At 36.9% G+C, this 26053-nt stretch overlaps 1 protein-coding gene across 4 annotated transcripts in view; it reads left to right on the top strand.

The window, feature by feature from the left end:
* Window positions 1–3522: 3522 nt before the first annotated feature.
* The window catches only part of LOC117830414 (lysine-specific demethylase 4A-like), a 29272-nt gene continuing 6741 nt past the window's right edge, over window positions 3523–26053 (top strand). Inside the window, exons 1-13 of one of the 4 annotated variants that reach the window (XM_034708525.1) lie at window positions 3523–3654; window positions 7106–7270; window positions 8551–8726; window positions 8892–9006; window positions 10900–11093; window positions 12318–12367; window positions 14792–14895; window positions 15092–15229; window positions 18327–18556; window positions 19894–20057; window positions 21909–22300; window positions 23003–23102; window positions 23263–23447. In XM_034708525.1, coding sequence (XP_034564416.1) covers window positions 7133–7270; window positions 8551–8726; window positions 8892–9006; window positions 10900–11093; window positions 12318–12367; window positions 14792–14895; window positions 15092–15229; window positions 18327–18556; window positions 19894–20057; window positions 21909–22300; window positions 23003–23102; window positions 23263–23447 — 1986 coding nt within the window. In that variant the 5' untranslated portion in view covers window positions 3523–3654; window positions 7106–7132. The remainder of the gene's footprint in view (window positions 3655–7105; window positions 7271–8550; window positions 8727–8891; window positions 9007–10899; window positions 11094–12317; window positions 12368–14791; window positions 14896–15091; window positions 15230–18326; window positions 18557–19893; window positions 20058–21908; window positions 22301–23002; window positions 23103–23262; window positions 23448–26053) is intronic. The other 3 variants (XM_034708532.1, XM_034708541.1, XM_034708547.1) reach the window with 3 other exon arrangements.

A 26053-nucleotide genomic window follows, 5' to 3' on the forward strand; every position in this document is an offset into this window, starting at 1 on the left:
TAGCCACCCCACTGTTTGTTTGTTTGTTTGTTTGTTTGTTTGTTTGTTTGTATGTTTTTCTCCTCTGTCCCTTACTGTGGTATATCATGTCAAGCATTTTACCTTACTCATGATGATGAACCTGTCTGTCTTATATTCTCAGTATTGTTTGTAAAATATCTGTTACAAAAAAGAACAAGAAAAATAAAGTAAAAAAAAAAAAAAAAAAGACCCAGTTGTGTTTCTCCTGGGTCTTCCTCCAAGGAAGTGCACCTCCCTGCATTACACTTCAAACTTCTTGAGAAGCTCCTTTTAATTGCTCAAAAATGAATTCTGCACAATTGGATTAAAGACTCTCCGCCAAGTGTTACCGTCTGGTACAGGGAGATATTTAATGCCCTCCCTCATGAAAGACTACATGCTGTCATAAAAGGAAACAATGGGCAGTTTTTAAAGGTTTGGTCACCATTCCTAGAGTATTTATCACTTACTTGTCACACCGGGAGATGTACGACCACTGATTTTCAGCTACGACGGCCAATTTTTTCGCAAATCTTTCGTCTGAGACGGCCAAAACCGTACAATGTAGACCAGCCTAAAGAAACTACTTCTGAGGGGAGGGCACTTCTCTGAGTGGACGACCCCTCTTACAACCCCAATAGTGGGACACACAACATGTCACGGCTTCTGATGACTGGTTACCCTAAACTCACGTGTACTGTAAACAACATTTTACTTTATCTTATATTATTATTTTTATCTAATATCTGTGTCTATTTAGATTCAATTCCATGTTTGTTTGCTTTTTTTGTTTCTGTTTCTATTTGCTTATTTATTTTAACATTTTATTTTTATCTACGTATTTACTTTATTTATTTTCTATTAGTATTGTCATTGTTATTTCTGTTCTATTATGTTATGCGGTCAATTTTCTATGTATTGGACGTAGCGGTTTTGGGTGGGGGATACTGTGCAGTTTTGTGTATTGTAATTTTCTTTGTTCAAACTCAATAAAAGGTTGTTATCACAATCCGCATCAACTACTGTAACCCCCTTTTCACTGGTTTGCCCAAAAAATCTCTCAGAAAACTGCAGCTTGTTCAAAACGCTGCTTCCAGAGTTTTAACACGGGAAAAAAAATCAGATCACATAACCCCCTCTTTTTAAAACTCTGCACTGGCTCCCTGTTTCTTTTAGAATTTAAAGTACTTTTACTTGTTTTTAAAGCTTTTAGCAGCCTTGCTCCTCCATACATCACTGATCTCGTCATTTATTGTTCCAGCTCGATCACTGAGGTCCTAGAATGCTTCCCTTTGAAATGTTCCTTGTGTGTCTCGCACAAAGAGAGAGAGCTTTCTGTTCTTATGCCCCTAAGCTGTAGAACTCTCTGCCTGTGGACATCAGAGTGGTGAGCTCTCTATGTGTTTTTAAAAGTAAACTTAAGACTTACCTTTTTAATATAGCTTTTATTTTGGAGCAATTTATTTTTAGCCCTGGACCGCATTATCAATATTATTTTTATCATTTTTAATTATTTGAATCATTATTATTTGAATTATTGCTTTAACATTTATTCATCTTATTTAATAATTTACTTATGTTTTTATTTCTTGAATTCATTTGATCTTGTTAACCCTACTTTTTTTTTTTTTTTTTTTTTCTTTCCACTATTACTTATTTTATCAATTTTACTGTATTGATTTTATTTCATATTATTTTTAAGTATTCTACTTATAATCATGCATTTTATAATTTTACCATTGCTGTTGTTTTCTGTCTCTCTCAATCAATCAATCTTTATTTGTATAGCGCCAAATCACAACAAACGTTATCTAGGGACGCTTTTACAAACATAGGAGGTCTAGACCACTCTATGTCAAATTAAGAACAGAGACCCAACTTCAAGACAGGGTAAGACTCAGTCTGACCCCACCTTAATCCACCATGAGCATTGCACATCGCAGTATTTAGCTAGTTACAGTGGTGAGGAAAAACTTCCTTTTAACAGGCAGAAACCTCGAGCAGAACCAGACTCATGTTAGACAGACATCATGCCTCGACTGAGTTGGGTCTGGAAAGACAGACAGAGGGGAGTAAGAGAGAGATAGTGATAGATGAGACGAGTAGTGGAAGCTGTTGTCGCTGAAGTCCAGTACGTCTGTATCAGCTGGAGTCCAGAACGTTTGCAGCAGGAGGACGTCTACGGCAGCTCAGAGGAATCTATGAGACAATGGAGCTCAGGGACTCCAGAAAGGTCTATGGTTAGTAACTTTAATGGGACAGGCAGAGTTAAAGTAAGTGATGAAGGGGTTGGGGGGAAGGGGGTGAGCTAGGATCCCAGTGTGTTTGTTCGCCAGTTTCCCCGGTAATCTAGGCCTATAGCAGCATAACAAAAGCTGGTCCAAGCCTGAGCCAGCTTTAATTATAAGCTTTATCAAAAAGGAAAGTTTTAAGCCTACTCTTAAAAGTGGAGAGGGTGTCTGCCTCCAGGACCTTGACAGGTAGATGATTCCAAAGGAGAGGGGCCTGATAACTGAAGGTTCTACCTCCCATACTACTTTTAGAGATTTTAGGTATAACCATAGACTGTATAAAATATGGACGTAGTATCCGTGACGTCACCCATCTGTTCCTGAGAGCTGTTTTGAAGCAAATCGACGGCAGCAGCCATATTGGTAATGCGGAACTCAACTAGGCAGAGTGTGACGTAGTGTGAGTCTCTTAGCCAATGGCTGTGTGTTCCCGACCGGGAGTCACGTCAGTCATGTCCTTATTTGGGCAAAACTCATAATCTTAATATCTTCTTAACCGTCATGTTAGAAAAAAATTCACCCCCCGTACAGTGTGTGCCATTAGAGAGATTAGCGTTGTAGGGCCAAGCCGTTTTTTGAACCAGGCTGTAAACATGTTTATTAATGCTGCAAAGATCGTCTTTTTCCCATTCATATCTATGTGGTTTCCGGTGTTTCTGCAGCCAGCCTCAAGCGGATTTTCGATGTATTGCAGTTTATAACACTTCCGCATGGGCTTCATCGTTTGAGACCGGAGTCTGCCGCTTGGGTATAACTAGCAAGCCTGCAAGTTGGGAGTGTAGTGTTCTAGAGGGGTAATAGGGCACTATGAGCTCTTTAGGGTGCGAGGGTGCCTGATTTTTAAGGACTTTGTTATTCTGTGAAGCACTTTGGGCTGCATGTTTATATGAATGAAAGGTGCTATATAAATAAAGCTGAGTTGAGTTTAAAAATAAAATAGAAAATTAGGTCTGAGACAGTCCGACCTGATTTCACACTGTTTACAACCAAATGTGACATTGAAATCCCGTTTGTTTTTATATTTATTGACATTTTATAATAACACATTTACAAACACTACAGACGTGCTTGAACAATTCCATATACCACCATAAATAAAGGAGACAAGGAGAAGAAAAGAAGAAAAAAAGGGAGGAAGAGAAACCTTGGCTGCATGACACTGTGACGTATTCTACTGAATAGCGGAGAATGATTGGTCGGGAACTACGGACGCCCCTCCCACTGAGTAACATGTAAACAAATCCGCACTGAGCATGCGTCACTACAGTAATGGAGGATTGTCTTTACTACCCCGCCTGATGTCTGCGTTTGTGACATTACAAATGTGACCAGGAGTAAGGGACTCGTCCATACTTCGGAGACAGTAGGTTCTTTATTCTGTGGACAGGTTGGGTTTGTTTCTATAGACAGGTTGGGTTTGGAGGGTACTGTCCCAGGATGTAGCAGGTCGGCTACAGGAGAGGAGTACTTTCTGGTTCGATGAGAGGGCAGCTGTCAGAGCTCGGAGGAGGAACACTTGAAGCTAGCTCTTCCTTGTTACAGACAGATCTCTGTGTTGACTTGGCTCTGACTCTGTGTGTTACTGTTATATTATACTTTAACTCCAGGGGACAAACGTGTGTCAGTGTGTGTGTGTGTGTGTGTGTGTGTGTGTGTGTGTGTGTGTGTGTGTGTGTGTGTGTGTGTGTGTGTGTGTGTGTGTGTTTACTTGTGTGTGTGACGGGGGATACAACTAAAACACCATGAGCAGATTCAAGTTTCTGTGAAGAAACCCCCCAAAATACGTAGATAACAAGGTGGGATGTGAACTATGGAGAACAGCCTTCTGAGAACATACTGATGTTGAATATGTTTGCAGTCACAGTTAAAGACCGGGAGACCCAAAAGATATCAAGCATTTAGCATGTTAGCTAACATGGAGGAGGAGCCCGGACACTGGGCCACAGGATGAGGAGAACATACCGCTGAGCCAGCCTCTAACTGGGGACCTCAAACACGATGACACAAGACGCAGACGTTAACTTCCGGTTCAGCTTTTATAGTTAAATTTAATTAACCGTTATAATTGAAACCCACTTTACCAAGATATGTAATATCTAGTGTAAATTATACAAGATAGGCTTCAGACTTTCAACAAACATAGTTTTAGACTTTTATAAAACACAGTTCCAGACTTTTATTAAACACAGTTTTAGACTTTTATCAAACACAGTTTCAGACTTTTATTAAACACAGTTTCAGACTTTTATCAAACACAGTTTCAGACTTTTATCAAACACAGTTTCAGACTTTTATAAAACACAGTTTCAGACTTTTATCAAACACAGTTTCATAATTTTATCAAACATAGTTTCAGACTTTTATCAAACAGTTTTAGACTTTTATCAAACAGTTTTAGACTTATCAAACACAGTTTCAGACTTTTATCAAACACAGTTCCAGACTTTTATTGAACACAGTTTCAGACTTTTATTAAACACAGTTTCAGACTTTTATTGAACACAGTTTCAGACTTTTATAAAACACAGTTTCAGACTTTTATCAAACACAGTTCCAGACTTTTATTAAACACAGTTTCAGACTTTTATCAAACACAGTTTCAGACTTTTATTAAACACAGTTTCAGACTTTTCTCAAACACAGTTTCAGACTTTTATAAAACACAGTTTCAGACTTTTATAAAACACAGTTTCAGACTTTTATCAAACACAGTTTCAGACTTTTATAAAACACAGTTTCAGACTTTTATAAAACACAGTTTCAGACTTTTATCAAACACAGTTTCAGACTTTTATTGAACACAGTTTCAGACTTTTATTGAACACAGTTTCAGACTTTTATTAAACACAGTTTCAGACTTTTATAAAACGCAGTTTCAGACTTTTATTAAACACAGTTTCAGACTTTTATAAAACACAGTTTCAGACTTTTATAAAACACAGTTTCAGACTTTTATCAAACACAGTTCCAGACTTTTATTAAACACAGTTTCAGACTTTTATAAAACGCAGTTTCAGACTTTTATTAAACACAGTTTCAGACTTTTATAAAACACAGTTTCAGACTTTTATAAAACACAGTTTCAGACTTTTATCAAACACAGTTTCAGACTTTTATTAAACACAGTTTCAGACTTTTATAAAACACAGTTTCAGACTTTTATAAAACACAGTTTCAGACTTTTATCAAACACAGTTCCAGACTTTTATCAAACACAGTTTCAGACTTTTATCAAACACAGTTTCAGACTTTTATTAAACACAGTTTCAGACTTTTATAAAACACAGTTTCAGACTTTTATTAAACACAGTTTCAGACTTTTATAAAACACAGTTTCAGACTTTTATAAAACACAGTTTCAGACTTTTATAAAACACAGTTTCAGACTTTTATCAAACACAGTTTCAGACTTTTATTAAACGCAGTTTCAGACAGTTATTAAACACAGTTTCAGACTTTTATTAAACACAGTTTCAGACTTTTATTAAACACAGTTTCAGACTTTTATAAAACACAGTTTCAGACTTTTATTAAACACAGTTTCAGACTTTTATAAAGCACAGTTTCAGACTTTTATAAAACACAGTTTCAGACTTTTATAAAACACAGTTTCAGACTTTTATCAAACACAGTTTCAGACTTTTATTAAACGCAGTTTCAGACAGTTATTAAACACAGTTTCAGACTTTTATTAAACACAGTTTCAGACTTTTCTCAAACACAGTTTCAGACTTTTATAAAACACAGTTTCAGACTTTTATCAAACACAGTTTCAGACTTTTATTAAACACAGTTTCAGACTTTCATTGAACACAGTTTCAGACTTTTATCAAACACAGTTTCAGACTTTTATAAAACACAGTTTCAGACTTTTATAAAACACAGTTTCAGACTTTTATTAAACACAGTTTCAGAATTTTATTAAACACAGTTTCAGAATTTTATTAAACACAGTTTCAGACTTTTATAAAACACAGTTTCAGACAGTTATTAAACACAGTTTCAGACTTTTATAGAACACAGTTTTAGTAGGATCTGAGGGACAGAAGTTGACTTCAGCCTTTTTAGGCTTCTTTACATTCTTGTCTGGAAGGCATTCATCACTGGCTTTGTTTTTCGGAGCACTTACAATCTTTTCTGGATAAAAAATAGTTTGTACTTTTGTCCTGAAATTAGCCATTTGTATTTACGGCTAATTATCCATGCAAAGTAACAAGTGGTAGACTGTTCTTTTAGACAGGGTTACTTTTTTATGAGTGCCCCTGCTTCCTCTTCTATTTGGTAATTTTGTGGATACTTCAATGGAGTCCCTGATCTGAGTCTCTACATTGTAAGACAAACTAGAAATAGGGTTGTTCCGTTGCCAAGGATGTGCCCTAAGCTCACTGTCTGAATGCTACAAAATGATAGTGCTGTCTGAGTCTGTTGATAGTGAATGCTGTGAGATAAGCACTGTACAGCTCTATTCTGTACAGTATCAAACATTTTCTAACCCTTACAGCCCTGCAGCCTAGTTCAATATGGGGGATACACATGCATCAAGTAGAGAGTAGGTAGAATATCCAAGATCCTATGTATACTTTCAGTTTGTTAATGAACCAAAGCTCCCAAAGCTCTTACAGCAGAATCAAAATTTAAATCTATATTAACAGACCCTTTAAAGCACCCAACAAATGTTTTGCAGTAAAGTGCCACCACACCACTGCAGAGTTGGTCACTAGCTAAAATGTGAAGCTGCTGCTAAGTGAGACAGATCCAGTCAATTGTGTAACCTGTAACTTTTCATGATTTTGTCCCTTTTCTCCACTAATCAGAGTTGAGGTCAAAGGAACAATCTCACGATGACTACGGATAAGCCAGTCCAAAGTACGGGCCCCAGGCTCATGACCTTCACCCCCTCTGTAGAGGAGTTCAAGGACTTCAGCTGGTACATTGCCTACATGGAGTCACAAGGAGCACACAAAGCTGGAATAGCAAAAGTAAGTCGGGTCTGTTGTGTTCTGTCAAGTACAGTAGTCTTATCATTTCTCATCAAATATACCATTTGTGTTATAAAGCATTTTTTCATGAATGAGGGTAATAAATGAACTAAACTGACTTCTAAGTATGGTGTTTTGTATGTCAGTGCCTCCTGGTTAAAGCCTTCCACAGAAGGTTATTTATTATAACATCTCTTACTGTTAAGCAACAGGCTCAGTTGAGGTTTTTAAAAAAAGTGGATTTTTGTGTCAATGTATTAGTAGATTCACCTTTACTTTAATAATTCATACAGATTGTTGTTCATTTGATGTACATTTTATGACACTACTTAATGCATAACTTAATTCACTTCTCTTTTTGCCAATTTTAGCACTCTGACATGGCAAAATCCTCTCGGGTACTAATTTTCACATCCATTGGGCTGATAAAATCATTTAGTGTGAAAATATTATGTTCCATTTGGCTTGGCTAACTCAGCTCACCACTCCACTTTATTTATATAGCACCTTTCATACATAAAAACATGCAGCCCAAAGTGCTTCACAGAATAACAGTGAGACAGAAAACAACAGCGATGGTAAAATTATAAAAGGCATGATTATAAATAAAAGACTTAAAAATAAAATAAAATAAAATCAATTCAGTAAAATTTATAAAATAAGTAACTGTGGAAAGCAAAGTTAAAAATAAGGTGGCTTAGACAAGATCAGATGAATACAAGAAATGAATAGATAAATAAATAATTAAATAAGATAGATACATTTTAAAGCAATGATTAAAATAATAATAATGCAGTCCAGGGCTAAAAAAAACATTACTTCAAATTAAGAGCTAGGTTAAAAAGGTAAGTCTTAAGTACTTTAAAAAACACTCAGAGAGCTCCATGTCCAGTGACAGAGAGTTCCAAAGCTTAGGGACATAAGAACAGAAAGCTCTCTCTGTGTGTGAGACACACGAGGAACATTTAAAAAGGAAGCATTCGAGGACCTCAGTGATCGGGCTGGAACATAAATGACAGGAGATCAGTGATGTATGGAGGAGCGAGGCTTTTAAAAGCTTTAAAAACAAGTAAAATAACTTTAAAATCAATTCTAAAGGTGGCTAAGGTGGCACACTTGGAATTCTGTTTAAAGCATCTCTTTGCGTTTATAGATTGTTGATGGCATTTCCAGAGCTACAAGAACACAGCAACAGAATCAGATCTTATTCACCTTTAGTCTCTCTACTTCTTAGAAGTATGCCTTTTTCAAGCTGTTTCTGTCCTGTCCTCCTCTTGCAGGTTATTCCACCTAAAAGCTGGAAACCAAGACAGACGTATGATGATATTGGTGACCTGGTTATTCCTGCTCCAGTTCAGCAGGTGGTAACTGGCCAATCAGGACTTTTCACACAGTACAACATCCAGAAGAAGCCAATGACCGTTCAGGAGTTCCGCAAGACCTCCAATATTGACAAGTCAGTTTAGTGGTGAAATGATGTGTTTCAGTGAACTGATAAATGGAATTCATATTATGACTGTGGACTTTATGACCTTCTTAAGTAGGTTGATTTCACAGGTTGATTTCACTTTGATTGCTTTGTAATGGTTTTCACTAATATTTCCAACATTGCATATGATAGGTTCTGCAATCCACAGTGTGTGGATTTTGATGAGCTGGAGAGAAAGTTTTGGAGGAACCTGACCTTCAACCCACCCCTGTATGGGGCTGATGTCAGTGGAACGCTGTATGATCCAGTAAGTTGTAACAGGTTTGATTTTAAGACCAAATGGAATTTAGTTCTCTTTATTGTGTTCCAACAGATCTTTCAATATACCATCAACATACCAAGGTTTTCCTCCCAATACCTACATTAGGTGGCTGCCTCTTCCTAATTTCATACATCTCTATGACTCTAACGGGTGTTATCATGAAGACCACCATTTTTTCTGAGACAGCACTTGTTGAATAAGTCTTTTTTAACTGTAACTACAGCATTAGACTGATGTAGTGCCAGCGCTGCAGATCAGATCTGTTTCGTACTCAGTTCAGTGCATCGGGTCGTAGGATATACTGTATATAGGGTATAATTATTTCTAGTCCTGGCAGGTTTTGGTGCGTATCATTCCCCCTTCTTCTCCACACATTTCTCTTAGACTGTCCCATCGATTACAGGCACAAAAACCCTAAAATTTAGTTTGGAATTCACTAGGAATTGCAAATCATTTCCCCTGCAATCTGCTCCGTCTCAAGGATTGCAAAGCTAATTGCGATAATGATATTGGAGAGCAAAAACACCCACAAAGTTTTACAGCGCTTTGAGGTTTGCTCCAGTTTTGTACCCCATTGTGAATGAAGTGACCTGCTACATTTCCACTGTGTGCAGTACAGAACAGTATTCTGTCATCCTCATGGTGCTGAACTTATGAACTGGATGGAGAGGGAAAGTACTCACAATTCATGGAGTAGATTCATGAAAGAAAGCTCAAGAAAGCTAGCAAAAAGTAGCTCTTTCTAATAAGTAATAGACAAATTAATTTGAGAAAGCACTCTGTCGTCGTGCGTCATGGCACAGCTTGTATGTGCAGGGGTCAATCCACAGACAGCTCTTGACTGATTAAAGTCCTGATTATTTTAATAACAGTCATTTTAAAGTAGTCTACTTTTGTATGAGATCATTACATGTATTTTAAACTGGAGATTGTATTAAAAAAGGTACAAGGTGTACCTCAATAAAGTTGAATACTGAAAAGATCAATATTTTCTATACGTTGTGCAAAGTACTAATTTGATCAATTTAATGTAATATATTCTTTGACTCATGATATGTAAGCTAAAATGTTTTTCAGAAGCCTTTATTGTCATTGTAGGGATACAACTAAATTCATATTGAAACTCAAATCAAATGATACATTCTCAGAAATGTCAAGCAATACTCTGTTTTCATTTTGATAATTATGACCTAAAACTTAGATTAATTTGTGAAGAAGTAAACTTCAGACTATTATTAATGTAAAATTGGTTTTCTTTTAAGAAAACTCTTTGACAAATTGGTGAATATAAATTCAACAATTTATTCGTAATACAAATAATTTCAATATAAATATACCAGCATACAAGAAAAAATGGTTTAATTGTTCAGATTGACTTGGATTGGACCCCAAGATCCCTCAGACCTCATTTTTAAAGAACTTTTCTTTTAACTGTGTAAATTAACAAAGGCCTTTTAGCTTTATGGTGTGTTGAATTTAATTAGATATTTTTTTATTGAATAGGCTTTAATGTGAGAATTGTTATTTCAGCAATTGAATTGCTTTTATACAATAATTAAAATTCCTAAAATGCATTGCTTGTGAAAGGTATGTTTTAGCCAGTATGCACTGTTTACTTTCAAAACTGATGCGCTCTACATAGCAGCCTCTGCCATCAGTATATGAATGTGATGTGAATGGGTGAATATGACATGTAATGTAAAAGCGCTTTGAGTGGTCATTAGAGAAAGCACTGTATAATCACAGTCCATTTACCTGAGTGCACACGATAAGGAAAACATACTCAACCACCATTTATGTCCGTACTTGTCTGATCTTTCAAAGGTTCCACTGTTTGAATTTGATATCAGTTTCCTCATCTCAATCCTTCCTTTGCAGGATGTGACTGAGTGGAACATTGGTCATCTCAACACCATTCTTGACACTGTGGAAAATGAAAGTGGGATCAAAATCAAAGGAGTCAACATGCCATACCTCTATTTTGGGATGTGGAAAAGTGCCTTTGCATGGCACACAGAGGACATGGATCTGTACAGCATCAACTACCTTCACTTTGGAGAGCCTAAATCTTGGTACAGTCACTGTCACATCCTCACACTACCAGACAGAAAAATACCCCACATTGTTTTAGCTATTTAGCTTCATACTGTTTCAAATGTATACGTAAGATCTGTGTTAATTCACAAACTACATTATTGGCTTCTGAAGATCCAGTTTTATTGTCCTCACGCATGAACTTGTCTTTTGCTCAAAAAAATGTCTGGCCCTGCCCCAATTAAATATCCTCTTTAACATTGCAACCATAACTACACCTTTTACCTCATACTTTGCACCCTGCAATGGCATAAAATTGTTGCCCAGTGTGTGATTTCACATCACATTACAGTATTGGAGGAGCGCGAAACATATGGCATGTAAACACACAGCAGGTCCAATGGCAAAAGACATTGGATATATTTTTAAGCTATGTTCTAATATTTCAAGTTGAGCTACTATTTGTTTTGATATTTTTTACTATAAATGGGTAAAATGTTCTATTTCTAGATACATTTTGTCATTCAACTTTTTTTATTGCATTTTTTTCAGTATTTCTTTGTTCACCACAAGTCAACAAATTATATATAAATATAAGTAATACAAAACCAACAAAGAGAAGTGAAAAATAAAAAAAATAAAAATATATATAATAATAATAATAATAATAATAATAATAAAGAAATAATAGTTATTTACCGTACAAACAATGAGTAAGATAAACATAAGAAAACAAAGTAAAAAAAACAAAATAAATAATAATAATAATAATAATAATAATAATAATAATAATAATAAATATTTCTAGATAACTTAAAAAAAACAAAAACATTCTTGAAGACATCGCTCTTTGGGAACCCCTGGGATAGACAGCTTACACATCTGACAAACAATTTATACAAGCTTTGGAGCAACATGTGATGCCACCAAATGCTTTTTCAGTGAAAGCCTTGCATTTTATTAGTGTGTGCCAACTTTTTTGGAATTGTCGTCGTACTAGTTGTCATTTTACTTTACCCCCTGTGGATACATGAACTCCCTTTAGTCATGACTACCTAAGGCACACCCTCTTGTTTAGGAAACTCTGTAACTCTGCAAAAATTGATACATTCTTGAAGATAAAAAAGGCTCATTGTTGTCAAGAGATGTATGCTTGAATAATTCTGTCCACAAATCACATTTCAACTATAAACAAGCAAACCATATCCCATGCTAAGTTATAGCCATTGCTTCATTTGATACATTTGTTTGTTCCTCTCCAGGTATGTGGTCCCACCAGAGCATGGGAAAAGATTGGAACGACTTGCTAAAGGTATGTGATGAGTTGTAGTAAAACTTCAAAGATAAAAAATCAATGTTTTATGATAGGCAGAACACATAGTAGTATTATTCATACTATTATTCATTCAAATTTTGACCACAATTTTCACAGTTCAGTGTTTCTGGCACACATTTCACCATGTATTTCGGGTGCATCTCACTAAATTACGATATTGTGGAAAAGTTAATTTATTTTAGTAGTTCAATTCAAGAAGTAAAATTCATATATTATATAGATTCAGTACACACAGAGTGAAATATTTCAAGCATTTATTTCCTTGAATTGTGATGATTAGCTTAGAGTTAATGAAATCCCAAAGTTCAGTATCTCATAAAATTAGAATATTAGGAAAAAGTTCAATATTGTAAATTAATGGTGTCAGACTCTAATCAGTGTATTAACTGGGAACACCTGCAAAGGTTTCCTGAGCCTTTCAATGGTCTCTTAATCTAGTTCAGTCGGCTACGCAATCATGGGGAAGACTGCTGACTTCAAAGTTGTCCAGAAGACACTCATTGACACTCTCCACAAGGAGGGTCTATATAATATACGAGTTTCACTTTTTGAATTGAACTACTGAAATAAATTAACCTCATCACAATATTTTAATTTATTGAGGTGCACCTATTTACTGAGACGTATTGCATTCACATGAAAAAAAAATTTCTGCTCTGTTTCTCTGAATTAATAAGTTAATTATCTCGGAATTTCTGAATTAACCATTTAGTTATCTCGGGATTTCTGAATTAACAAGTTAATCATCTCGGAATTATGAGAAAAGTTTTTGTAAAAAAAAAAAAATCAGTTCTGTTTTTCTGAATTAGCAACATACCTCTATAGTAAAATCCCAATAGCATGTCAAGGCCACACAAGGAAGCAAACTAGCCCTGATTGTTAAGTTTAGTCCAATTTTATTTTGCTCTGGGTTTAAGACATTGGGAGATTCTAGTGTCTCTAAGTAACATAGATGGTATTATGATTAGCTTGTCAACTTTGCGCTGGCACCTGAGGACTCTGCAGCTGATTAGACGTAAGGCTCATAATTCCGAGATAATTAACTCGTTAATTCAGAAACTCCGAGATGTATTAACTTGTTCATTCAGAAATGACGTGATAATTCACTCGTTCATTCAGAAAAGCAGAGCAGAATTTTTTTTCTCAGGTGAACTCAATACACTTCAGTAGCTATTTCACCAATTTCATTATTTTTCTTTTTTTATTGACATCCACAATTTATAAACATGTGGTCCGCTTACTCTCTGCCTCACACATTCTTGTCAGGAAAACTGTCTTAACACACGCTCTGTAGAGATTCACAACTACACATATTAAAAGATTGACTGTTGGAAATGGATTGAATGAGACATGATGTCTCCTGTTTAAAATGGACAGATGTATGACTCTGTTTTAAAGCTTACATGCTTGTGGTTGGTGCCAAAGTCAGTCAGTTATATGTCAGTTTCAATTATTTGTATAAGCTACTTCATCAACAACTAGTCTCCACATGCTAAAAATCCAAATAACATTTTGTGTTATTTGTGCAACTTTACTGAACAAACTGTTGACATTAAAAGTCATCAACATAAGGGTCAGAGAGGGGCTGGACAAGCCTTTGTTTTAGTAATATACCAGAGGTGCCAGTGTATGTGTCTGGAAAGAGACAAGATCTAACCTTTCAAGATTTATGGCCGCCACAGTTACATTGTCATTCTGTGGAAAAGTGTTGCAATGACATACAATGAATTTTTCAAGGTTTAAAGAATGTAGACAAAAATTAATCTGAGACCATATCAACATTTATATTCACATATACAGTTTTACTTAATATACACTACCAGTCAAACGTTTGGAAACACCTTCTCATTCAAGGGTTTGTATTTATTGTAATGATTGTAAACACTGTAGATTAATACCAAAGACATCAAAACTATGAGATATCATATATGGAATTATTGAATGAACAAAAAAGTGTTAAACAAAGCAGAATCTGTTTTATATTTTAGATTCTGTAAAGTAGCCCCCTTTTTCCTTCATGACAGCTTTGCACACTCTTGGTATTCTCTCAGTCTGCTTCATGAAGTGGTCTCCTGGAATGGTAATGAACATGAGCCTTGTCAAGAGTTCATTTGTAGAATGACTTGCCTTCTTAATGTGTTTAAGACCATCAGTTGTGTTGTTCAGAGGTAGGGTTAGTACACAATGGATAGCCCTATTTGACTCCTGTTGTAATCCAGATTATGGTAAAACCAGATCATTTCATAGTTTTGATGTCTTCAGTATTAATCCACAATGTTGAAAATAATTAAAATAAATAAACTATTGAATGAGAAGGTGTGTCCAAACTTTTGATTGGTAGTGTACATACACAACCAGACATGTTTACCTGCCCTGATGTTTACTTTCCTGCATTTACAGGTTTCTTTCCTGGAAATGCCCAGAGCTGTGAAGCTTTCCTACGCCATAAGATGACTTTAATTTCTCCCTCAGTTCTGAAAAAATATGGCATACCATTTGAGAAGGTGACATGCATTTACTTTCCTATGACCCCATAATACAATCAAAAAAGCATGTCTGTGCTTAACATATACTGTGGAGAAGCAGTGTTTTCTATAGGCAGAATAACTTAATTTTTAAGTAATGAATCATCAAGAAAATATGGAAGGGTTCAGTTAAAATGGTGTAACATATTTTAATTTTGTGTTGTTTTATATTCAGGTTATTCAGGAGGCTGGGCAGTTTATTGTGACATTTCCATTTGGCTATCATGCTGGTTTCAACCATGGTTTCAACTGTGCAGAGTCAACCAACTTTGCCACCCAGCGATGGATTGATTACGGCAAACAGGCTAAACTGGTAAACAAACAGCATTAGGGTATGAATGTGGTGTGAATGTGATGTAAAAAGGGCTTTGAGTGGTCAGAAGATGAGAGAAAATGCTATATAAATACAGTCTATAAAATACCATTTACTATTTATTTTAAATTCAAATAAGAAGCAGAGCAACTCAATTTGTTGTTTGTTTTTTAAATTTAGTCTAAAAACACATCTGTTATTATAAAATTGTCTGTAATCAAAAGTGACTTTCTTTACACCCAAAGACACAAGGTAGTGTCTTAGTGGAAGCACACTGCGACCCTCCTTTTTACTGTGTTTTTTTTCTATTCACTTACCAGACCTTCTTTTTGTCAGTGGTCAAAATGAACCAAACAATGCCCATCGAAACAGACCACACCTAATCTTTATTTACAGATTCTCCATGGAAATGTAGTGTCTGTACTCTAGGTCTGGATTCTCAGCATGGAAAGGATTCTGGTTTCCATTTGTAGTTTGTAGTCTGAGCAGTATTGACCAGTAGCTTTGGAGTGTGCTGAATGCATACCTATGCAATGACATACCAACTCCCCTTGGCAGTAAGCAGTAATGATCATTTGACCCCTATTCAACAAGCATGCATTTTCAAACTTGTTTTCTTCTCCTCTTCTGGACAGACCTGACAAAGTTTGCATATTTATTATGGTGTTATTATTTCAGCAACCTTAAGACCTGTAAGTTGTAGGTCAATCACCAGAAAATCAGTTTACATTTGATCATACCACCGAAGTAAGCCAGAGTGAAGTGTCTGTGTTTCTCAAAGGTGCGGGGGGACTGTTCAGTGCTGCTTAATGGATTACAAGTTGGATGAATGTCTGTGAAGGTTCTCAGTCATCCAGGTCGTGTTAATTCAAAGCTTGGTCCGAAAAAACAACTGTATGTGGTAGAAATTCTTTGAGAGGTTTCACTTCTCCTCTGTAAGACTTCTTCCATTTTTAACAGACTGGGGAACTGGCAAGACAATATAAGCCTCTAACAGTCATTGCCAACGGTTGTCACATGTGGCTGTTAGTAGAGTCGTTGACTTTGTTCTTGACAGCCATTCAGGCATGTTCTGACAGTCGTTAGTCTAGATCATGAGATTCCTTGGCGTCACATGATGGTGTGAGTTTGGCCTTATTTGTTTTGAAAAACCCTCCTGAGTTTCTCAGATACCCCAGATGAGGCAAGGCAAGTTTATTTATAAAGCAGCATTCATACAAAGAGCAATTCAAAGTGCATTACATAGTTCAAAACAAAACAATAACCAGAACAGTAACAATCAACAAAAACACACAGCAAACACTTCAAACATTTACATTTTATATGCGGCCTGTTATGTTTGATCTACTCTCTCTCTCTCTGTACTTATGTATCTTAACGTTCATAATAAATAGTGTTGGGTCTTATTTGCTTAAATTAGGAGGGATTATTATAAATAATCAGCCCCCTTCACTGCTCTGAAGTCTGTAACTTGCTGTCTTACTGTCCCCCCGGACACAGAATCACAACTGATCTCGTCTTAACCGAAATGAACCTTTAATCATTCCATTCATCTCAGAACTTCTTCCAAAGGATTAAGACTCACACATTGAATCTTTTCTGTGTCGAGTCGCAGCCCGAAGCTGGGTCAGGCCTCTTGACACCCCCCCAGGGTGCCCGTATGCCCAACATCTAATAGATCCAATATCAGGTTCATTCCATAACACCATACCTTGTCAGAAAATATCCAATTTAAAATATGACTTTAAACAAACATATGCATGAAAACATAAAATATTTTAAAATATAAGATCAAGAGAGAAAGAAAGTAAAATTAGTTAAAATATTTAATTAAAACTCAGTTTGTTAAAATAAATTCAAAGTTTGCAGTCACAGAAATAAAAACCAAGGTTGAAAGATTAGTTTGCATCCATTTAAGGGGTGGAGTAAGCAGTTAAGAAGAGGAATGTTTTTTAGTCTGTTGGGACTGTTTTTTAGATAAGTAAGGGGGCTTACTTATCTGGGGTATGTGAGAAACTCAAGAGGATTTTTAACAGAAGATAACATCCCAGTTCATTTCAAACTTTTCCAACACACTGGGACAGAAACTGGTTCCTCGGAGAGACAGAACACCTCAGCACAAACGGAGAAATGTAGTTTATGCCATGCAGTGTAATGAAGACTTCAGGGAACTATACATTGGTGAAACTAAGCAGCCTCTCCACAGACGCATGGCCCAGCACAGACGAACCAGCACCTCTGGTCAGGACTCAGCCGTACATCTACATCTTAGGGACAAAGGACACTCAATTGAAGACAGCAAGGTTGAGATGTTGGACAGATAAGACTGTTTCTATGAAAGAGGTGTCCAGGAAACCATCTATGTTAAGCGGGAAACAACCATCCCCTAACAGAGGTGGTGGCCTAAGTCACCACTTACCTCCAACATACAATGCCGTTTTGAGTTCTCTATCAAAATAAGTAAGGCCACACTCACACCAGGGATCATGTGACCTGTGAACTAGGCCAACGACTGTCAGGAACTAAGTCAATGACTCGGCCACATGTGACTACCACTGGTATACCAACAACTGTTAGAGGCTTATATTTTCTAACTCCGTCCACAGTCTGTTCAGAATTAAAAAAAAATAAATTATTTCTGTATTTATTTTGGTGCCTTGGTCCATGGTGTCCTGTGACCTCTTGAGTCCTTTGCCTCCCTCTTCCACCATCTTCTTCTCCTTCCACCACAGCAGATCCACCACCTATGGATAGTAAAACCCTGAGCTATACTACAAGGCTCATGAACCACCTTGACCTAGTCTGTTCAGAACTGAAGAAGCTTTTTAGAGGAGAGGTGAAACGTCTTCAAGAATTTCAACCAAGTCCAGTTGCCTTTTCGGATCAAGCAGTGCAGAAGTAAATCTTGGTTTCCTGAGGTTCAATAAAAAAAATCTTGAAACCAGAAGAATCAGACATGCAAGTCAGAATATGTGAATAGCTCAAAAGATTACTGTCAACTAAATAATGAAAACAGCTGTTCTTAAAGATTCATTTTTAATTATTTTACAATCACAGTTCAGACCTAGACTTAAATGTGTGTTTGTGTTTTCCCCAGTGTTCATGTCGGCAGGACATGGTAAAGATCTCCATGGATGTGTTTGTGCACAAGTTTCAACCAGACCGATACAAACTTTGGAAAGCAGGGAAAGACACCACTCCCATTGACCACTCCAAACCTACCCTGGAGGCTGCTCAGTTTCTAAGAGATATGGAGGAGACTCCCAAACTTATTCCTAGTGAAGATGGAGCTGAAAAGCCAATCACGCCTGTCCAGGAGAACAACAGGTCTGGTTTTACTTTCTCTACAAGCAAATCCTTTAAGACACTTACTGGCTTTATAACTGTGAGTCTGAATTGTGGGCAAAGCTGAAAAATTAAAAATCCATTAAATGATAATGATTTAATGATAAAGGCATATGAAACACAAAATGACAGACATTTTTTTGATGAAATGTATCTGATAGTTCTGCCCGCTAAACCGTCTTAAATATATATTTGAACCATTACTTCAAAATACTAGATTATTGATTCATACATGTGGTTAAAAGGTAAATTAGAATAGATTTTTTGTACTTATTTCCAGTCAGATCCAATCTTTACTGTGCTAAATGTGATAAAGGTTAATCTTTATTGTTTTTTATGACATGCAAGTTAATGTTACATAGCTTGCTTGATACATTTATGTTGTTACCTTTCAGAGCATCATTCTTATGCTGGCTATTTGCAATTAATTTTTATACCCTGTGATACCTCAACGCAAAATGACCTTCATGCATCTTTTACTTTGCTTTACATGGATTCTCATCATTATCAGTTAACATGGTTATTTTTATAATTTTAGGTTTTAAAATAGAACGCAGTAGTTTTAATGTATGTTAATCAAATGTAAAAGCAATTAAAACCGCAAGCGGATATATTCCTCGGGTTTCAAGAGGGCCTCGCCGACATTGTCGGTGCTCGGGCCCTAATAATAATAAGAATCCCTCAGGTTACAAGAGGGCCTTCGCCGACATTGTCGGTGCTCGGGCCCTAATTACTCTACGTTGAACAGTCTTTAAAGACCTTTGGTATGGATGCAACAGTGCAGCCAGTCACCAAGTCAGAACAACTTCCTAAAGTAGCACAAATTCAACACCATCAAAAGACTAATGTGATACTAATTGAGGGACAGAACGTGACAGACGGACTGGTCTGCTTGTCTCCTCGTGAACACATGAAACCTGTGTTATCGTGAGCTAAGACGAAGTCATAGACCCCAAGTCTCTCTTGTGGCGTGAAATGACAAGATGTTGAAAAGAAGCACAGTTTTAGCAGCTTATCTGAAAACATGTGTGCCTTACTTTCTCGAAAAAACATGAAACCAATAACTGACTTCTTCAACAGCAATTTTCAGGTGAAGTATTAATGTCATAAAAATGTAACCTGACAGTTATGCTTTCAAGTTTCTAATTTGATTTGTGAAAATGGTGATACAGAGCAGCCAATTCTCTAGAAAGGCTGTCCTGAAGGTTTTTTTTTAAAGATGTTCTTCATAGAACTGAACTTCACTTACAATGATGGCTTTGCTCTTGAAATGTTTCCCTTTGAGTACTGCTAGACCAGTAATGTTTCACATGCATCAGTCTTAAGCCTCAACTTGGGACAGACCACCAGCTTGACCCCTTCGAAGAATCCGGAGACTTGAAGCCTGGGCTAACGGTGAAGGAATCAGTGATGGTAGAACCAAAGACGGCCGAGGAGTCTAGCAAGGACTCACTGACCAAAGTCACAGACGACCCAGAAAAAGGTACTGCACAGTGCATAAAGATCTTACATTCATATGTTGGGTTAGTATTTGATATAATATTTTAAGACTTGGGGATATGTAGTTCTTAGTAAAGGGACTCGATGATATTAGTAAGAAATTTATTTTATTGGGATAAACCCCTTGAAATGTGCCATCTCGTTTTAGAGGGGGTCCCAGTATTAGTGGCATTTTGTTTCAGGATGAACAAACTACTATTTTATATGAAGTAACGCTTTATATTATATAAAGTAATACTTTTTTTTTTTTTGCACTGTCTACTTTGCTACTGTGACACTTAAATTTCCCCGTTGTGGGACGAGTAAAGGACTATCTTATCTTATCTTATCTTAACACTTTAGAGCTGTTCAAGTATCACTTGCTTAAACAGGGTCTTAGATGACAGGGGATCTTACTGGTGACCAAGTCTTGATGCGTAAAGGTAAAAATGAATTCCTTCAACCGTTTCTTTGCTTGATGCGATGCATTTACATGTTCCTGTGGGCCAATACATATTATTCTGCCTTGAAAAAAGAAACAAAAAACTCCCCTCCTGATTCTGAGCAGTACTGAACTCATAAGAACTGCTACAGCAGTGCTGCGCAATTACATCCTGATCCTCCAATGGAAGATCAGGATCAACCAGAAGAGCCCATTGCAGTGCTTTAACTGGAAGAGACTCGTTTAAATAGGGAATTTATTAATGCGATCATTATTACTTCTTTACTTAATACTACTAACAAAATTAAAGTAGTGTGCAACTAAATTAAAATGTGTAATTAGGGATGCATTGATCCTACTTTTTAGGTCCCGATACTGATACCTGGGCTTTGGTATCTGCCGATACTGAACCGATCCGATATGGATTTAACAATCTCTATTCTTTAATGTGAGGACAAAACTAAGAATCATGTTTTGGCAACTTCAGGCTTTTCTGACTTTGTAAACCAAAATAAAATGAACATTTTTAAACTCACAGTATCATTATTCAAGAGATTCTAAATGTGTACCAGCAGTTTGGTGAGTTAATCTTCATAACCAACAGATATTAAAATTCAACTTTAAACCTCAGCAGTGGATAAGAGGAATGAAATATTCTGACCTTACTGTTTCCCTTCTTTGCGTCTGACATTGTGACAAGAATAATCAGCTGCACATTTTATAAACGCGTCCAAATCACACAACTCGCGTTTCTGTAATCTTTCTCTTGATACTCCGTCATCACAACAGGAGATCTGCACGTGAACTAGGTGCGTTCATGACGATGCGTTCCGTAACGATCCAAAACTAAGATAGTGCAGAAGGACATCGACAGAAACCAGCTGCACATCACTTTAGAAAAAGCGGTATGAGAAGGTTTAGATTTAACATACCGATACCAGGATCGGATCAGTGCATCCCTATGTGTGACCAAGTAAGTCAATACCAGCTTCAAATGTAATTTGTTATGACTCATGATCATCGAAATGACAAAACATTTATCTTTTACATATCATATCATTTTTCATGGCTAGAATTGCAATTGCCTCAAACAATTGGCATTTTTCATCCCAGGATTCACACATGTAATGGTACTTTCAATTTAATCTCAGACTTTAACAGACCAATAGACCAACAGCATATCTCACACTTAACCAAATGAGGATTTACCCAGATGTTTTCATTTCGGCTGAAGTACAGTACCCCATGATTCCATTGTCTCCACTAGCTGGGCCAATTTTAAGCCATGTTCATGAAAGCCCCTTAAATTTTCTAGTTGAACTAGTACACAGTAAGGCCTACTCCTTGCTATATCTTGTCAATCAAACTGGTTGGTGTGTTGTAGTGCATATGATTGTTATACTTTTCTTTCAGACACCGTAACAGTCAAGCTGAAGCCTAAGCTGGACAAAATCAAGAGGCTGCAGACTAAGTCTAATTTTAAAGTCAGCACAAAGAAAAGCTTAAACAGACGGAGTCCTCCAAAAAAAGAGAAGAACAGTATGTCAACCTTTGATGCCTTTGAGAAACCGGGGGTCACCCTGTGCTCTGAGAAGGCAGGCATCAGTGAAGAGCCCAAGCTAACCAGCAGCTGCAGCCAGACACACAACCTGTTTCAGAGGACTATGAGCCCTGCAGATGTCCTGCACGTTCACAGCTACGCCAAAGGAGACTATGGAGAAGGAGAACCCCCAACCAAGGAAGAGAAGAAGAATGAGGGCAGTGACAGTGAGATGGAAAGAGAATACATACATTTTTGCAAAGCAGTGAGTGGACATACAGGTAGCCCACATTTGATGTGTAACTGCATTGGTAATGGATCTTAGCAGTGGTGTTTGCATGTTTGAGCCTCTCATTTTCACATTTTAAGAACCATGTCCATTAACATCCTGGGACAGTTGGTTTAGAGCAAATTGTACACAAAACACAGTGAAATCCAAGCATAAAGTTAACATTATAATAAAGCTGAGATATTCAATAGAAAAAATCAACCAACTAGAACAAATTGCAAAATGCTGACAAATAAAGGATCAGTCTGCTTGAAAAGAGAGTCATGAGATTCAGACTGGATTCATGATTTAGAAAAGTGTTATTTCACATAATTGTTCAACATAAGTATGCTCAGGGGGCAAAAGAAAAACAAATCCTGACAAAACCATTTCAAGAATTAGCCAAATTGTTGCTGCTTTGGAAAGGTTTGTTGGTTACAAGACTTCAGATCCATTTGTTTCACTCCGAGTAACTAGTAACGAGTTGTAACAATACTGTCAAGCAGTTTTTATAAATGAGATTTTGAATTCAAGCCTGTGAATCCAGTATACATACATTCAGGAGACTCTTACATATCACTAGTATGACAAAGGATCATGGGAGCAACAGAAAAGGAGTTCAGTGTTCAGAGAAGTAAAAAGAATATTGTCGAGCCAGGAGCCAGGATGCTGATTATAAAACAAGGTTTGTATCTCCAGCAGGTAACAGAGGAGGTAACAGGAGATGGAGAGCTGAAACCTGATCTTGGGCAGCTTCCAGGCCACCATCCGCTCATAAAGGACGGCATGAGCGATGAAGGTCTGTCACATCAACTATAACCTATTTAAGTGGAGTGCTCATAATTTTGATAAGCTATATATTAATGTGTGTTATGAACAAATGAGGTTAGAGTCTCTAATATCCCCACTTTAACCATGTTGATGTTCATTATGCTGTTGTTTTGGTTTATATATATTAGAGGCACCCCAAGAGGCCCTACCAACTGAGGAAGGTGGAATGGAAGGGGAGAGCTGGGCTAAACCTCTGGCTTACCTGTGGCAGAACGGACCCCCCAACTTAAAGAAAGAGAGGGAGTACAACAAGCGCATGGGCTCCAAACCTCCATACTGCTCCATCTGCATGCTGTTCTACACATACCAGCAGGTGATTTGCATCAAGGCTGACACCATTCTCCAGTCATAACAGATTAACTACTTGGCTATGCAAATTGCCAGCATCATGAAGAGAACAAAGTATTGGTGCTTTCAATTTACTAAAAATCTCTATTTTAACTATAATTTTACACAACCAAGGGTTTGCCAAGTTTGTGAGTGAAACTTTCATTTCTTTTTAGTAGGGATGTAAGTATATTTCGCAAGAGGGTACAAAATGGATACAAATAAGGGTGGATTAAAATCGTTTCAACATTTGTATCTGGATATTATTTTTAAACAGTAGAAGGCTCTATCTGCATTATACTCCACTTGTTCAACATCATGAAGTCTCTTGTCTGCTCTCTCGTCACTCGCTGAGTGGAGGTGTTTTAAGTTTAAAGCATGTTTCAGAATCAGCTGACTGAAGGTGTTGCTCACAGTGGAGATGCTCAGAGGTTGCAGCTGAGTGACAGGTCTCCACGAGCGTTTTTTTAATCCGCGGCCGGACTGATTCTGACCCGGTTGCACTCCCGGCTGACACCTGACCACGTTTAAATGGTTATTTTTTCTCAATAAGAACGAGTAGACAGAAAACTGGACACAGTCTGAAATCTGATCCTGTTCAGTTGTCCTGTTGCAGTAAATCCACATGTTGTAGTCTGAGTCTTAACTCTATGACCATGAGTCCACAGAGATTATTTATAAGCCTGCTCCTCACGTTGATATTCAGCGTGTTAACATGTTGAACACCTCAATATGATCCGTAGCTGTTTAATACCGTCAGTAATATACACTGTGTCGAGAAGGAAAATTTGATTTAGGGGAAAAAATTGCATTTGTCATTATTTTTGACATGGAAAACGATAATTGATCGTTAACTTTTCCAAAGATCGATCACAGAGAATAATTGAAATGTACATCCTTAATTTAAAGAGATTGAGCTTATTTGTTTTAATATTTAATACTTTCATTTGGGAATTGTTCACTTTCCATTTCTCTATGATTGTTCTGAAATTTTTTTACAGTGATTTTAGTTTTTTTGTAAGTTGCTGAAAAAAAGTGTGCAGTGGTTTTGTTTGAGTTACAACACACCTTAAAAATGAAAAAGGATGACTTTGTTTACAAAGAAATGTAAGAGAACAAATATATATCCCAACTGTCCATATCTGAGAATTGAAGTAAAATAATAGTTATTTAAATTTTGAGTTCAATCCAGTTTTCTTGAAAATTGTTAGAGAATCGTGAGTGAATCGTATTGTGAACCAAAACTGGACAATCCAATCGTGGGCTGAGTGTATCTTACATCCCTAGTGGGGATATTAAAAACTGTCTCTCTGAACTGGGAGGAGGAAAGAGAGTGGGTTAGGGATTGGAGGAGTCAGAGTTTGAGTGCAAAGCAGGATCTGGTTTTATCTGCTGTTGGGGATCAAAGGGGGATGGGGTTGTGAATTCCAGAGAGTAAGACAGAGGATCTCTGTCTTGTCCATGACAGGTTCATGGTTGTTATCTAAAGCTTTTGGAGAACAATCTTACTTAGATGAATGACATTCAGGTGCACAAGTAACTGCATGAGACAAAGAACAAATAAAGGAAAGGACAGGAAGAGAGATTGCACTCCCATAACGTTAATTGGTTCTTAAATTGATATTGAATGATAATTAATCATAGTTTGAATGTGTTAACACAGACCGGCCTATACACTCCAAACTACCCTGGATAGCATCTTTGTCCATACCATGGTTATAAAAGTGTAGTACAACCTCTCTTTTAAAAATAATCTTGGAGACTGGTTTCATCAATATGGTGTTTTGACCTGGAAATGCAATAGGAGACAACCAAGTTCTCCTTTGATGGACAAACTGAGTGTCTGATTGAAGCAAAATCTCCCTGAATAGAAAATGGGGCATCTAAAGATCGCAACATGCCCCATGTAGTCTCTCAGTTGATTGGCTGATCATGTGAGCAGCATTTTTTCTTTGACCTTTGGATTTTTAGATACAACAAATCTGAGGGAACTTCCTGGGAGGAAACAAGAGACTGATACCGACAAAAGCTCTATTATATCAGACCTTGTTCAATTAACCTTTGGGATGTTATCTTGGGAAATATTTCCATTTTTGGATTGCAAGTTGGTAACAATTAAACAATGACTACTTGCTGTATTGCTAATTTTGCCATGGAAACTTACAGTATGCAGAGTTCCCTGCAGGCTGCTGCGGGATCAAACAAAATGCCACTCGTTGATTGTTTCTCGTCCAACCAAATTGCTTGGTCGGAACTTAATAATGTTTAATAATGATCATAGAATTTCAATATTTAGTGTTTGTAATTAGTACTTTAGAACAGGGGTTCTCAAATCCTTCAACCAGCAACCCCCAAAATACAGGTGCCAAAGACTTGCGACCCCCACTGTCCCTCAAAGTGATTTAATGTGTCTTCATTTAGCTGGTCTGCAGAAAATGACCCTACCTAAATGAGCATATGGCTTATAAACTTAGGAGTCATCTGGCAAAAAGAAAGGCAGAAAACTCATTACATTTTCTATTTTCGAGGTTTTATTCCAAGGTTAGCTACTATTTTTGTAGATATTTTTTACTATAATGGGTAAAATGTACT

Source organism: Notolabrus celidotus, chromosome 2 (assembly GCF_009762535.1).
Source record: "Notolabrus celidotus isolate fNotCel1 chromosome 2, fNotCel1.pri, whole genome shotgun sequence".
In the NCBI taxonomy this organism is placed as follows: domain Eukaryota; kingdom Metazoa; phylum Chordata; class Actinopteri; order Labriformes; family Labridae; genus Notolabrus; species Notolabrus celidotus.